At 50.6% G+C, this 16,473-nt stretch overlaps 1 protein-coding gene across 1 annotated transcript in view; it reads right to left on the bottom strand.

The window, feature by feature from the left end:
- Positions 1-16,075, bottom strand: part of LOC306917903 (sodium- and chloride-dependent taurine transporter-like) — a gene marked incomplete at its 5' end in the record, with an annotated part of 81,888 nt that extends 65,813 nt beyond the window's left edge. The window contains 3 exons of the mRNA XM_079530802.1: positions 9,143-9,288; positions 13,519-13,654; positions 16,054-16,075. Of these exons, the coding sequence (XP_079386928.1) occupies positions 9,143-9,288; positions 13,519-13,654; positions 16,054-16,075 (304 nt within the window). The remainder of the gene's footprint in view (positions 1-9,142; positions 9,289-13,518; positions 13,655-16,053) is intronic.
- Positions 16,076-16,473: the final 398 nt, after the last annotated feature.

The following is a 16,473-nucleotide window of genomic DNA, read 5'->3' as shown; positions in this document are numbered from 1 at the left end:
CACACTGCCTCCAATGAGACACTGAACCCCACACTGCCTCCAATGAGACACTGAACCCCACACTGCCTCCAGTGAGACACTGAACCCCACACTGCCTCCAATGAGACACTGAACCCCACACTGCCTCCAGTGAGACACTGAACCCCACCCTGCCTCCAATGAGACACTGAACCCCACACTGCCTCCAGTGAGACACTGAACCCCACACTGCCTCCAATGAGACACTGAACCCCACACTGTCTCCAATGAGACACTGAACCCCACCCTGCCTCCAATGAGACACTGAACCCCACCCTGCCTCCAATGAGACAATGAACCCCACACTGCCTCCAATGAGACACTGAACCCCACACTGCCTCCAATGAGACACTGAACCCCACCCTGCCTCCAGTGAGACACTGAACCCCACACAGCCTCCAGTGAGACACTGAACCCCACACTGCCTCCAATGAGACACTGAACCCCACCCTGCCTCCAGTGAGACACTGAACCCCACACTGCCTCCAGTGAGACACTGAACCCCACACTGCCTCCAATGAGACACTGAACCCCACACTGCCTCCAGTGAGACACTGAACCCCACCCTGCCTCCAGTGAGACACTGAACCCCACACTGTCTCCAATGAGACACTGAACCCCACACTGCCTCCAATGAGACACTGAACCCCACCCTGCCTCCAGTGAGACACTGAACCCCACACTGCCTCCAGTGAGACACTGAACCCCACACTGCCTCCAATGAGACACTGAACCCCACACTGCCTCCAGTGAGACACTGAACCCCACCCTGCCTCCAGTGAGACACTGAACCCCACCCTGCCTCCAATGAGACACTGAACCCCACACTGTCTCCAATGAGACACTGAACCCCACCCTGCCTCCAATGAGACACTGAACCCCACACTGCCTCCAATGAGACACTGAACCCCACCCTGCCTCCAATGAGACACTGAACCCCACACTGCCTCCAGTGAGACACTGAACCCCACACTGCCTCCAGTGAGACACTGAACCCCACCCTGTCTCCAATGAGACACTGAACCCCACCCTGCCTCCAATGAGACACTGAACCCCACACTGCCTCCAATGAGACACTGAACCCCACCCTGCCTCCAATGAGACACTGAACCCCACCCTGCCTCCAATGAGACACTGAACCCCACACTGCCTCCAATGAGACACTGAACCCCACCCTGCCTCCAATGAGACACTGAACCCCACACTGCCTCCAATGAGACACTGAACCCCACCCTGCCTCCAATGAGACACTGAACCCCACCCTGCCTCCAATGAGACACTGAACCCCACACTGCCTCCAATGAGACACTGAACCCCACCCTGCCTCCAATGAGACACTGAACCCCACCCTGCCTCCAATGAGACACTGAACCCCACACTACCTCCAGTGAGACACTGAACCCCACACTGCCTCCAATGAGACACTGAACCCCACACTGCCTCCAATGAGACACTGAACCCCACCCTGCCTCCAGTGAGACACTGAACCCCACACTGCCTCCAGTGAGACACTGAACCCCACACTGCCTCCAATGAGACACTGAACCCCACCCTGCCTCCAGTGAGACACTGAACCCCACACTGCCTCCAGTGAGACACTGAACCCCACACTGCCTCCAATGAGACACTGAACCCCACACTGCCTCCAGTGAGACACTGAACCCCACCCTGCCTCCAGTGAGACACTGAACCCCACACTGTCTCCAATGAGACACTGAACCCCACACTGCCTCCAATGAGACACTGAACCCCACCCTGCCTCCAGTGAGACACTGAACCCCACACTGCCTCCAGTGAGACACTGAACCCCACACTGCCTCCAATGAGACACTGAACCCCACACTGCCTCCAGTGAGACACTGAACCCCACCCTGCCTCCAGTGAGACACTGAACCCCACCCTGCCTCCAATGAGACACTGAACCCCACCCTGCCTCCAATGAGACACTGAACCCCACACTGTCTCCAATGAGACACTGAACCCCACACTGTCTCCAATGAGACACTGAACCCCACCCTGCCTCCAATGAGACACTGAACCCCACACTGTCTCCAATGAGACACTGAACCCCACCCTGCCTCCAATGAGACACTGAACCCCACCCTGCCTCCAGTGAGACACTGAACCCCACACTGCCTCCAATGAGACACTGAACCCCACACTGTCTCCAGTGAGACACTGAACCCCACACTGCCTCCAGTGAGACACTGAACCCCACCCTGCCTCCAGTGAGACACTGAACCCCACCCTGCCTCCAATGAGACACTGAACCCCACACTGTCTCCAATGAGACACTGAACCCCACCCTGCCTCCAATGAGACACTGAACCCCACACTGTCTCCAATGAGACACTGAACCCCACACTGTCTCCAATGAGACACTGAACCCCACCCTGCCTCCAATGAGACACTGAACCCCACACTGCCTCCAGTGAGACACTGAACCCCACACTGCCTCCAATGAGACACTGAACCCCACCCTGCCTCCAGTGAGACACTGAACCCCACCCTGCCTCCAATGAGACACTGAACCCCACACTGTCTCCAATGAGACACTGAACCCCACACTGTCTCCAATGAGACACTGAACCCCACACTGCCTCCAATGAGACACTGAACCCCACCCTGCCTCCAATGAGACACTGAACCCCACCCTGCCTCCAATGAGACACTGAACCCCACACTGCCTCCAGTGAGACACTGAACCCCACACTGCCTCCAATGAGACACTGAACCCCACCCTGCCTCCAGTGAGACACTGAACCCCACACTGCCTCCAATGAGACACTGAACCCCACCCTGCCTCCAGTGAGACACTGAACCCCACCCTGTCTCCAATGAGACACTGAACCCCACCCTGCCTCCAATGAGACACTGAACCCCACCCTGCCTCCAATGAGACACTGAACCCCACCCTGCCTCCAATGAGACACTGAACCCCACACTGTCTCCAATGAGACACTGAACCCCACCCTGCCTCCAATGAGACACTGAACCCCACACTGTCTCCAATGAGACACTGAACCCCACCCTGTCTCCAATGAGACACTGAACCCCACCCTGTGTCCAATGAGATACTGAACCCCACCCTGCCTCCAATGAGACACTGAACCCCACCCTGCCTCCAATGAGACACTGAACCCCACACTGTCTCCAATGAGACACTGAACCCCACCCTGCCTCCAATGAGACACTGAACCCCACCCTGCCTCCAATGAGACACTGAACCCCACCCTGTGTCCAATGAGATACTGAACCCCACCCTGTCTCCAATGAGACACTGAACCCCACCCTGCCTCCAATGAGACACTGAACCCCACCCTGCCTCCAATGAGACACTGAACCCCACCCTGCCTCCAATGAGACACTGAACCCCACCCTGCCTCCAATGAGACACTGAACCCCACCCTGCCTCCAATGAGACACTGAACCCCACCCTGCCTCCAATGAGACACTGAACCCCACCCTGCCTCCAATGAGACACTGAACCCCACCCTGCCTCCAATGAGACACTGAACCCCACCCTGCCTCCAATGAGACACTGAACCCCACCCTGCCTCCAATGAGACACTGAACCCCACCCTGCCTCCAATGAGACACTGAACCCCACCCTGCCTCCAATGAGACACTGAACCCCACCCTGCCTCCAATGAGACACTGAACCCCACCCTGCCTCCAATGAGACACTGAACCCCACCCTGCCTCCAATGAGACACTGAACCCCACCCTGCCTCCAATGAGACACTGAACCCCACCCTGCCTCCAATGAGACACTGAACCCCACCCTGCCTCCAATGAGACGTTGAACCCCACCCTGCCTCCAATGAGACACTGAACCCCACCCTGCCTCCAATGAGACACTGAACCCCACCCTGCCTCCAATGAGACACTGAACCCCACCCTGCCTCCAATGAGACACTGAACCCCACCCTGCCTCCAATGAGACACTGAACCCCACACTGCCTCCAATGAGACACTGAACCCCACCCTGCCTCCAATGAGACACTGAACCCCACCCTGCCTCCAATGAGACACTGAACCCCACACTACCTCCAGTGAGACACTGAACCCCACACTGCCTCCAATGAGACACTGAACCCCACACTGCCTCCAATGAGACACTGAACCCCACCCTGCCTCCAGTGAGACACTGAACCCCACACTGCCTCCAGTGAGACACTGAACCCCACACTGCCTCCAATGAGACACTGAACCCCACCCTGCCTCCAGTGAGACACTGAACCCCACACTGCCTCCAGTGAGACACTGAACCCCACACTGCCTCCAATGAGACACTGAACCCCACACTGCCTCCAGTGAGACACTGAACCCCACCCTGCCTCCAGTGAGACACTGAACCCCACACTGTCTCCAATGAGACACTGAACCCCACACTGCCTCCAATGAGACACTGAACCCCACCCTGCCTCCAGTGAGACACTGAACCCCACACTGCCTCCAGTGAGACACTGAACCCCACACTGCCTCCAATGAGACACTGAACCCCACACTGCCTCCAGTGAGACACTGAACCCCACCCTGCCTCCAGTGAGACACTGAACCCCACCCTGCCTCCAATGAGACACTGAACCCCACCCTGCCTCCAATGAGACACTGAACCCCACACTGTCTCCAATGAGACACTGAACCCCACACTGTCTCCAATGAGACACTGAACCCCACCCTGCCTCCAATGAGACACTGAACCCCACACTGTCTCCAATGAGACACTGAACCCCACCCTGCCTCCAATGAGACACTGAACCCCACCCTGCCTCCAGTGAGACACTGAACCCCACACTGCCTCCAATGAGACACTGAACCCCACACTGTCTCCAGTGAGACACTGAACCCCACACTGCCTCCAGTGAGACACTGAACCCCACCCTGCCTCCAGTGAGACACTGAACCCCACCCTGCCTCCAATGAGACACTGAACCCCACACTGTCTCCAATGAGACACTGAACCCCACCCTGCCTCCAATGAGACACTGAACCCCACACTGTCTCCAATGAGACACTGAACCCCACACTGTCTCCAATGAGACACTGAACCCCACCCTGCCTCCAATGAGACACTGAACCCCACACTGCCTCCAGTGAGACACTGAACCCCACACTGCCTCCAATGAGACACTGAACCCCACCCTGCCTCCAGTGAGACACTGAACCCCACCCTGCCTCCAATGAGACACTGAACCCCACACTGTCTCCAATGAGACACTGAACCCCACACTGTCTCCAATGAGACACTGAACCCCACACTGCCTCCAATGAGACACTGAACCCCACCCTGCCTCCAATGAGACACTGAACCCCACCCTGCCTCCAATGAGACACTGAACCCCACACTGCCTCCAGTGAGACACTGAACCCCACACTGCCTCCAATGAGACACTGAACCCCACCCTGCCTCCAGTGAGACACTGAACCCCACACTGCCTCCAATGAGACACTGAACCCCACCCTGCCTCCAGTGAGACACTGAACCCCACCCTGTCTCCAATGAGACACTGAACCCCACCCTGCCTCCAATGAGACACTGAACCCCACCCTGCCTCCAATGAGACACTGAACCCCACCCTGCCTCCAATGAGACACTGAACCCCACACTGTCTCCAATGAGACACTGAACCCCACCCTGCCTCCAATGAGACACTGAACCCCACACTGTCTCCAATGAGACACTGAACCCCACCCTGTCTCCAATGAGACACTGAACCCCACCCTGTGTCCAATGAGATACTGAACCCCACCCTGCCTCCAATGAGACACTGAACCCCACCCTGCCTCCAATGAGACACTGAACCCCACACTGTCTCCAATGAGACACTGAACCCCACCCTGCCTCCAATGAGACACTGAACCCCACCCTGCCTCCAATGAGACACTGAACCCCACCCTGTGTCCAATGAGATACTGAACCCCACCCTGTCTCCAATGAGACACTGAACCCCACCCTGCCTCCAATGAGACACTGAACCCCACCCTGCCTCCAATGAGACACTGAACCCCACCCTGCCTCCAATGAGACACTGAACCCCACCCTGCCTCCAATGAGACACTGAACCCCACCCTGCCTCCAATGAGACACTGAACCCCACCCTGCCTCCAATGAGACACTGAACCCCACCCTGCCTCCAATGAGACACTGAACCCCACCCTGCCTCCAATGAGACACTGAACCCCACCCTGCCTCCAATGAGACACTGAACCCCACCCTGCCTCCAATGAGACACTGAACCCCACCCTGCCTCCAATGAGACACTGAACCCCACCCTGCCTCCAATGAGACACTGAACCCCACCCTGCCTCCAATGAGACACTGAACCCCACCCTGCCTCCAATGAGACACTGAACCCCACCCTGCCTCCAATGAGACACTGAACCCCACCCTGCCTCCAATGAGACACTGAACCCCACCCTGCCTCCAATGAGACGTTGAACCCCACCCTGCCTCCAATGAGACACTGAACCCCACCCTGCCTCCAATGAGACACTGAACCCCACCCTGCCTCCAATGAGACACTGAACCCCACCCTGCCTCCAATGAGACACTGAACCCCACCCTGCCTCCAATGAGACACTGAACCCCACCCTGCCTCCAATGAGTCGGTCGGTGTGAGCTCGCCACCGTCTGTGTGAATGTGGGAAGTGAGGACGCTGGCGTCGACTGTTCGCCGCTTCACCTCCCAATGTATGAATGAATGAACCTTCACCTCCCAATGTATGAATGAATGAACCTTCACCTCCCAATGTATGAATGAATGAACCTTCACCTCCCAATGTATGAATGAATGAACCTTCACCTCCCAATGTATGAATGAATGAACCTTCACCTCCCAATGTATGAATGAATGAACCTTCACCTCCCAATGTATGAATGAATGAACCTTCACCTCCCAATGAGTTAATGAACCTTCACCTCCCAATGAGTTAATGAACCTTCACCTCCCAATGAGTTAATGAATGAACCTTCACCTCCCAATGAGTTAATGAATGAACCTTCACCTCCCAATGTATGAATGAATGAACCTTCACCTCCCAATGTATGAATGAATGGACCTTCACCTCCCAATGTATGAATGAATGAACCTTCACCTCCCAATGAGTTAATGAATGGACCTTCACCTCCCAATGAGTTAATGAATGAACCTTCACCTCCCAATGTATGAATGAATAGACCTTCACCTCCCAATGTATGAATGAATGAACCTTCACCTCCCAATGTATGAATGAATGAACCTTCACCTCCCAATGAGTTAATGAATGAACCTTCACCTCCCAATGTATGAATGAATGAACCTTCACCTCCCAATGTATGAATGAATGAACCTTCACCTCCCAATGTATGAATGAATGAACCTTCACCTCCCAATGTATGAATGAATGAACCTTCACCTCCCAATGTATGAATGAACCTTCACCTCCCAATGTATGAATGAATGAACCTTCACCTCCCAATGTATGAATGAATGAACCTTCACCTCCCAATGTATGAATGAATGAACCTTCACCTCCCAATGTATGAATGAATGGACCTTCACCTCCCAATGTATGAATGAATGAACCTTCACCTCCCAATGTATGAATGAATGAACCTTCACCTCCCAATGTATGAATGAATGAACCTTCACCTCCCAATGTATGAATGAATGAACCTTCACCTCCCAATGTATGAATGAATGGACCTTCATCTCCCAATGTATGAATGAATGAACCTTCACCTCCCAATGTATGAATGAATGGACCTTCACCTCCCAATGTATGAATGAATGAACCTTCACCTCCAAATGTATGAATGAATGAATCTTCACCTCCCAATGTATGAATGAATGAACCTTCACCTCCCAATGTATGAATGAATGAACCTTCACCTCCCAATGTATGAATGAATGAACCTTCACCTCCCAATGTATGAATGAATGAACCTTCACCTCCCAATGTATGAATGAATGAACCTTCACCTCCCAATGTATGAATGAATGAACCTTCACCTCCCAATGTATGAATGAATGAACCTTCACCTCCCAATGTATGAATGAATGAACCTTCACCTCCCAATGTATGAATGAATGAACCTTCACCTCCCAATGTATGAATGAATGGACCTTCACCTCCCAATGTATGAATGAATGAACCTTCACCTCCCAATGTATGAATGAATGAACCTTCACCTCCCAATGTATGAATGAATGAACCTTCACCTCCCAATGTATGAATGAATGGACCTTCACCTCCCAATGTATGAATGAATGAACCTTCACCTCCCAATGTATGAATGAATGAACCTTCACCTCCCAATGTATGAATGAATGAACCTTCACCTCCCAATGTATGAATGAATGAACCTTCACCTCCCAATGTATGAATGAATGGACCTTCACCTCCCAATGTATGAATGAATGAACCTTCACCTCCCAATGTATGAATGAATGAACCTTCACCTCCCAATGTATGAATGAATGAACCTTCACCTCCCAATGTATGAATGAATGAACCTTCACCTCCCAATGTATGAATGAATGAACCTTCACCTGCCAATGTATGAATGAATGATCTTGTAAAGTACACTTTGATCACTTGGAAAAGCGCTATAAAAATGCGATCCATTAATAATTTCACGTAAGCAAAAAAAGCTCAACACAATCCATGTCTAGTCAGGGGGCAGCTCGTAACTGCCCCTACCGAAGTGAGGCAGTTCTTATGGGGGCAGTTCTTACCAAATGGGGGCAGTTCTTACCAAAGGGGGGCAGTAAGGGGGGGCAGTTAGGGGGCAGTAAGGGGGGTAGTTCTTACCGAAGTGGGGCAGTAAGGGGCCAGTAAGGGGGGCAGTAAGGGGGTAGTTCTTACCAAAAGGGGGCAGCTCGTACTCCACCTCCAGCACCACCCAGGGGGGCAGTAAGGGGGCAGTAAGGGGGGCAGTAAGGGGGCAGTAAGGGGGGTAGTTCTTACCGAAGGGGGGCAGCTCGTACTCCACCTCCAGCACCACCCAGGGGGGCAGTAAGGGGGCAGTAAGGGGGCAGTAAGGGGGGTAGTTCTTACCGAAGGGGGGCAGCTCGTACTCCACCTCCAGCACCACCCAGGGGGGCAGTAAGGGGGCAGTAAGGGGGGTAGTTCTTACCGAAGGGGGGCAGCTCGTACTCCACCTCCAGCACCACTCTCTCTCCGATGTTCTTCAACAGGCTGATGATCTCATCGTGACGGAGTTTAGAGAGGTTGATGCCGTTCACCGACTTGATGTAGTCGCCTACGTTGAGCTGGTCGCTCCTAGAAATATAATAATAATGATTAATATTATTATTATAAACATTACTACGACGTGTGGGAATGTCATCGCTAATCCAACCGTCCTGGCGCTTTTTCATTGATATCAAACGGAGAAAATATTTTTTATATTCAGATTTCTTTTCCTTCTGCAATCTACTCCTTGCTATCCGTGCTGCCATTCACTTCCCTGTTTAACAATCAGAAAGAGAGGCTCGCCGTGCGTAATCTAGGGAGCTCTCCGTGGTTCTGACCAGATGGCTCTACTTCTGTCTTCATTTATGACTTCAACAACATGCCTCTCGCCTGGAATATTAACGCTTCTAGAGAGACTCGATCGTAATGATCGCGAGGTAATAGCCTGGAGGTAATTTTACTTGTTTTCTAATAAAGTTGTCATTTTCTCACTTTATGGTAATGATCATAAGGTAAGTCTTCTAGAGACTTTATGGTAATGATCATAAGGTAAGTATTCTAAAGACTTTATGGTAATGATCATAAGGTAAGTCTTCTAGAGACTTTATGGTAATGATCATAAGGTAAGTCTTCTAGAGACTTTATGGTAATGATCATAAGGTAAGTCTTCTAGAGACTTTATGGTAATGATCATAAGGTAAGTCTTCTAGAGACTTTATGGTAATGATCATAAGGTAAGTCTTCTAGAGACTTTATGGTAATGATCATAAGGTAAGTCTTCTAGAGACTTTATGGTAATGATCATAAGGTAAGTCTTCTAGAGACTTTATGGTAATGATCATAAGGTAAGTCTTCTAGAGACTTTATGGTAATGATCATAAGGTAAGTCTTCTAGAGACTTTATGGTAATGATCGTAAGGTAAGCATGAAGCAACATTATGCCTCCCGGTTTATGTCCGGAACGGAAGCCTTTCAGAGTAAAAGCTGCCATATCTGCCCCACACCCCGAGCTTCTATTTTGAAAGAAATCCTGTGCGTGCGTGCATGTGTGTGCGTGCGTGCATGTGTGTGCGTGCATGTGTGCATGACTGCGTGCGTGCATGTGTGTGTGCGTGCATGTGTGCATGACTGCGTGCGTGCATGTGTGTGTACGTGCGTGCATGTGTGCATGAGTGCGTGCGTGCATGTGTATGCGTGTGTGCATGTGTGCATGTGTGCATGTGTGCATGTGTGCATGTGTATGCGTGTGTGCATGTGTGCATGTGTGCGTGCGTGCATGTGTATGCGTGTGTGCATGTGTGCATGTGTGCATGTGTGCATGAGTGCGTGCGTGCATGTGTATGCGTGTGTGCACGTGTGCATGTGTATGCGTGTGTGCACGTGTGCATGTGTGCATGTGTGCGTGCGTGCATGTACGCATGTTTCATGATAACTACTTTTTATGTATATGATGTATTGTCATGCTTTTTGTTATTGTACATGAGTGCGTGTATGTGTGCATGCGTCCATGTGTGCAATGCATGCGTGTGCGTGCATGTGTGTGTGCTTGCATGTGTGCACGTGTGCGTACGTGTCGTGCATGTGTGCGTACGTGTCGTGCATGTGTGCGTGCATGTATGTGTGTGTGCTTGCATGTGTGCACGTGTGCGTACGTGTTGTGATGTGTGCATGAGGGCGTGCATGCATGTGTGTGTGCTTGCATGTGTGAGTGCGTGTGTGCATGAGTGCACGTGTGTGCATGTGTGTGCGTTGCGACACAGTGACATGTTGCTGAGTCATCGGATGTCCACTGCATGTTGCTCTCACGTGGACGACATCATCATCGGGGGGGGGGGGGGGGGGGGGGGGAGGGGGACCAGGGGGGAGGGGGACCAGGGGGGGGGGGGGGGGACCAGATTAATTCAATGTTAATTAAACAATCTCTAATGAAATAATGAGCTCACAGTGGAAAATAGATACTGTATCAACGTCTATAATTAACTGTGGTCTTTGTAAATGTTAATCTATCTGTATAATTATAAATATCTATATAACTATAAGGTCTATAATCTGTGGTCTTTGTAAATGTTAATCTATCTTTATAAATAATAACGTCTATAATTATCTGTGGTCTTTGTAAATGTTATCTGCTGCTCATAAATCTATCTATATCTGCTGCTCATAAATCTATCTATATCTGCTGCTCATAAATCTATCTATATCTGCTGCTCATAAATCTATCTATATCTGCTGCTCGTTAATGAAGCATAATATGAATTAATTAATTTACCACTAACCGTTTGAACTTTAGTGTCCCAGTTCTTTATTCTCAACCATTTCTGGTTCACTTGCTGCACACGTGCTGCACTATTCCATGTGCACTATTCCATGTGCACTATTCCATGTGCACTATTCCATGTGCACTATTCCATGTGCACTATTCCACATGCACTATTCCACATGCACTATTCCATGTGCACTATTCCATGTGCACTATTCCATGTGCACTATTCCATGTGCACTATTCCACATGCACTATTCCATGTGCACTATTCCACATGCACTATTCCATGTGCACTATTCCATGTGCACTATTCCACATGCACTATTCCATGTGCACTATTCCATGTGCACTATTCCATGTGCACTATTCCACATGCACTATTCCATGTGCACTATTCCATGTGCACTATTACACGTGCACTATTCCATGTGCACTATTCCACGTGCACTATTCCACGTGCACTATTACATGTGCACTATTCCATGTGCACTATTCCACATGCACTATTCCACGTGCACAACATGTACTTAGGACAGTGGTTCTCAAAGTGGGGTCCGGGGACCCCCAGGGGTCCTTGAGGGACTTCCAGGGGGTCCCCAGCTAAATGATAGTTTGGAACCAAATGGACCCTTATGGGTCTGGAACTCATTTGGTTCCATGTGTACACTCTCAGAGTTAAATTAACATTGATTTTACAATATAAATTGGCGGTCCCAGAGATAGCAATGCCATTAAATGGGGGTCCGTAGACTAATGCATGTCAAACTGGGGGTCCTTGAAATTAAACGGGTTGAGAATCACTGCTAGAGCCGTAAAAATCTTCTCTTATGGGGGTCCCTGGCATATCTTTTCAAATGGGGGTCCCTGGCATATCTTTTCAAATGGGGGTCCCTGGCATATCTTTTCAAATGGGGGTCCCTGGCATATCTTTTCAAATGGGGGTCTGTGGGGTTAATTGGTGTCAATTTGGGGGTCCTTGACATGAAACGGTTTGGGAACCAGAACTCTAGAGTCCCAATTCTTTATTCTTAACCCTTTCTGGTTCCATTGCTGGACACGTGCACTATTCCACGTGCACTATTCCACGTGCACTCCATGTCCTTAGGAAACGTATTCACTTGTCTTGTTGCAACATTACAGGAACACTGCTGATACGATGCTACATCTGATCCCCAGGTTAGGGTGAGCACGTGTGTGTGTGTGTGTGTGTGTGTGTGTGTGTGTGTGTGTGTGTGTGTGTGTGTGTGTGTGTGTGTGTGTGTGCATGCATGGAGGAAGATGTTAAACTTTATAAATCTCACACAGAGCAGACCATCTCTTTACGTCATAATGTTTCTGAGCAAATCAGGCTATTTTTGTCCTACACAGAATTTTCGTCATATGTGATTTACGATGATAAGAGCGCCCCTCACTTCACACAGGTGTGATTTTTGAGGGCCGCTTGCCCCTCCTATATACAGCTTTGCGTGCGTGCGTGCGTGCGTGCAATGTAGTCATTTATCAGACGCTCTTAATCCAGAGCGATTTACAGTTTACATAAAATGCTATCTAAGTTACATAAATTGAGCCTTTGCATACGCCTGTAAGGTGGTCGAGGCTAGGGGAGGGGCTACGGCAGAGGTGCCCACACTTTTTTGACATGAGAGCTACTTCCAAAATGACCAGGTCAACGAGATCTACCCAGCAAAAAATGTATTATCCCAATGCTAGAAATAGTTTAAAAATGTACCATAGCGGCGCTTGCGTTATGAGACAAATGCAGTTGGAATGGGAAAAAAATGTATTTTTTTTTGTATATTACTTTGGAATGCTACTCACGTTTGTGTGCAGACCTATCACATTGTGGGTTTGATCTGACAGGATGTCAATCAATAAAGTCACTTTAATTCAAGTGGCAGATGCCAAAAATGTAAATTACATAATGTGGTAGATTGTGATCTACCTTCTGGTAGATCACAATCTACCTTTTGGGCAGCCCTGTGCTACGGGCTGTAAGGTGGTCGAGGCTAGGGGAGGGGCTATGGGCGTGGAGTGTGGAGTGTGGAGAGTCTCACCTGGCGGCCAGCCCTCCCGGGCGGAGGTTTGAAACCCGCGGCTTGCCGTCCTTGTCGGATCCTCCAGAGATGGTGAGACCGAGGCTGGTCCCCTCCCTCTTCATCAGGTCTACGGTGGTCACGCCACGGAACTCATCTACGCGCACACACCGCACGCACGCACATGCACGCACACACGCACGCACCACACACACATACACACACACACACACACACACACACAACGACTTAGCTAGGCTCAATTGCACATGTGTGTATTTCCTCCGGCTGAATCATTTGTGTCTCAGCCTCATTCAGAGCAGGAGGAGGAGGTGCAGTAGGACGGCGGGAAGTGAGTCTGTAATAATTCATAATGGATATGGAATATGGATTATTAAATATCATGCCTCTCTGTTGTATTATACAATCATCCCCCTGTAACTCTGACAGGTGTACACTGTACCTGTAACTCTGGCAGGTGTACACTGTACCTGTAACTCTGGCAGGTGTACAATGTACCTGTAACTCTGGCAGGTGTACAATGTACCTGTAACTCTGGCAGGTGTACACTGTACCTGTAACTCTGGCAGGTGTACACTGTACCTGTAACTCTGGCAGGTGTACACTGTACCTGTAACTCTGGCAGGTGTACACTGTACCTGTAACTCTGGCAGGTGTACAATGTACCTGTAACTCTGGCAGGTGTACAATGTACCTGTAACTCTGGCAGGTGTACAATGTACCTGTAACTCTGGCAGGTGTACACTGTACCTGTAACTCTGGCAGGTGTACAATGTACCTGTAACTCTGGCAGGTGTACAATGTACCTGTAACTCTGGCAGGTGTACACTGTACCTGTCTGCTGTGTAGCTGAACACACTGTCTGTCTGCTGTGTAGCTGTCTGTCTGCTGTGTAGCTGAACACACTGTCTGTCTGCTGTGTAGCTGTCTGTCTGCTGTGTAGCTGAACAAATGTCTGTCTGCTGTGTAGCTGTCTGTCTGCTGTGTAGCTGAACACACTGTCTGTCTGCTGTGTAGCTGTCTGTCTGCTGTGTAGCTGTCTGTCTGCTGTGTAGCTGAACACACTGTCTGTCTGCTGTGTAGCTGTCTGTCTGCTGTGTAGCTGTATGTCTGCTGTGTAGCTGTCTGTCTGCTGTGTAGCTGTCTGTCTGCTGTGTAGCTGTCTGTCTGCTGTGTAGCTGTCTGTCTGCTTTGTAACTGAACACACTGTCTGTCTGCTGTTTAGCTGAACACACTGTCTGTCTGTCTGTGTAGCTTTATGTTTGCTGTGTAGCTGTCTGTCTGCTGTGTAGCTGTCTATCTGTCTGTGTAGCTGTCTGTCTGTGTAGCTGTCTGTCTGCTGTGTAGCTGTCTGTCTGCTGTGTAGCTGGACAAATGTCTGTCTGCTTTGTAACTGAACACACTGTCTGTCTGCTGTGTAGCTGAACACACTGTCTGTCTGTCTGTGTAGCTTTATGTTTGCTGTGTAGCTGTCTGTCTGCTGTGTAGCTGTCTATCTGTCTGTGTAGCTGTCTGTCTGCTGTGTAGCTGTCTGTCTGCTGTGTAGCTGTCTGTCTGCTGTGTAGCTGTCTGTCTGCTGTGTAGCTGAACACACTGTCTGTCTGCTGTGTAGCTGTCTGTCTGCTGTGTAGCTGTCTGTCTGCTGTGTAGCTGAACACACTGTCTGTCTGCTGTGTAGCTGTCTGTCTGCTGTGTAGCTGTCTGTCTGCTGTGTAGCTGTCTGTCTGCTGTGTAGCTGTCTGTCTGCTGTGTAGCTGAACACACTGTCTGTCTGCTGTGTAGCTGTCTGTTTGCTGTGTAGCTGTCTATCTGTCTGTGTAGCTGTCTATCTGTCTGTGTAGCTGTCTGTCTGCTGTGTAGCTGTCTGTCTGCTGTGTAGCTGAACACACTGTCTGTCTGCTGTGTAGCTGTCTGTCTGCTGTGTAGCTGTCTGTCTGCTGTGTAGCTGTCTGTCTGCTGTGTAGCTGTCTGTCTGCTGTGTAGCTGTCTGTCTGCTTTGTAACTGAACACACTGTCTGTCTGCTGTGTAGCTGAACACACTGTCTGTCTGTCTGTGTAGCTTTCTGTTTGCTGTGTAGCTGTCTGTCTGCTGTGTAGCTGTCTGTCTGCTGTGTAGCTGTCGGTCGGCTGTGTAGCTGTCTGTCTGCTGTGTAGCTGTCTGTCTGCTGTGTAGCTGAACACACTGTCTGTCTGCTGTGTAGCTGTCTGTCTGCTGTGTAGCTGTCTGTCTGCTGTGTAGCTGAACACACTGTCTGTCTGCTGTGTAGCTGTCTGTCTGCTGTGTAGCTGTCTGTCTGCTGTGTAGCTGTCTGTCTGCTGTGTAGCTGTCTGTCTGCTGTGTAGCTGAACACACTGTCTGTCTGCTGTGTAGCTGTCTGTCTGCTGTGTAGCTGTCTATCTGTCTGTGTAGCTGTCTGTCTGCTGTGTAGCTGTCTATCTGTCTGTGTAGCTGTCTGTCTGCTGTGTAGCTGTCGGTCGGCTGTGTAGCTGTCTGTCTGCTGTGTAGCTGTCTGTCTGCTGTGTAGCTGAACACACGTTCCTGATTGGCCAAACCCATCTAATCGGCTTTGTGGATTGGCCAACCCTTGTGTGACATTTGTGCCACTGAAGCATTATAAGTGATAACACACACACTTCAGGACTCCAGTGGTGTTCAGAGATATATTTTTACAGTTCCAGCTTCATCTACTGTGTGAGAAATGCCTTGCTGGACGCTACACCTGATTGGAAGACTAGCCTCAGGATCCTACCATGCTGCTGTCGCAGTGGAGCACGAGGTCTACTATTACTGTGGAGGATTTGGTTACGCTGAAAAGACTCCCATCGACGTGCACGTCTTCAACACAGTGGCTTTGCGCTGGAGGAAGTTGCCTCCTAAAGTGACACCGACAGCCGAGGTTCCCTCCCAGCGCTGCGGCTACACAGCTGTGCTCATAGCTTGTACCACCGTCTACA

The sequence above is a fragment of the Electrona antarctica genome (assembly GCF_951216825.1).
Source record: "Electrona antarctica genome assembly, contig: scaffold_56, whole genome shotgun sequence".
In the NCBI taxonomy this organism is placed as follows: domain Eukaryota; kingdom Metazoa; phylum Chordata; class Actinopteri; order Myctophiformes; family Myctophidae; genus Electrona; species Electrona antarctica.
The sequence above is the reverse complement of the archived record's forward strand: the minus strand, read 5'-3'. Positions and strand labels throughout refer to the sequence as shown.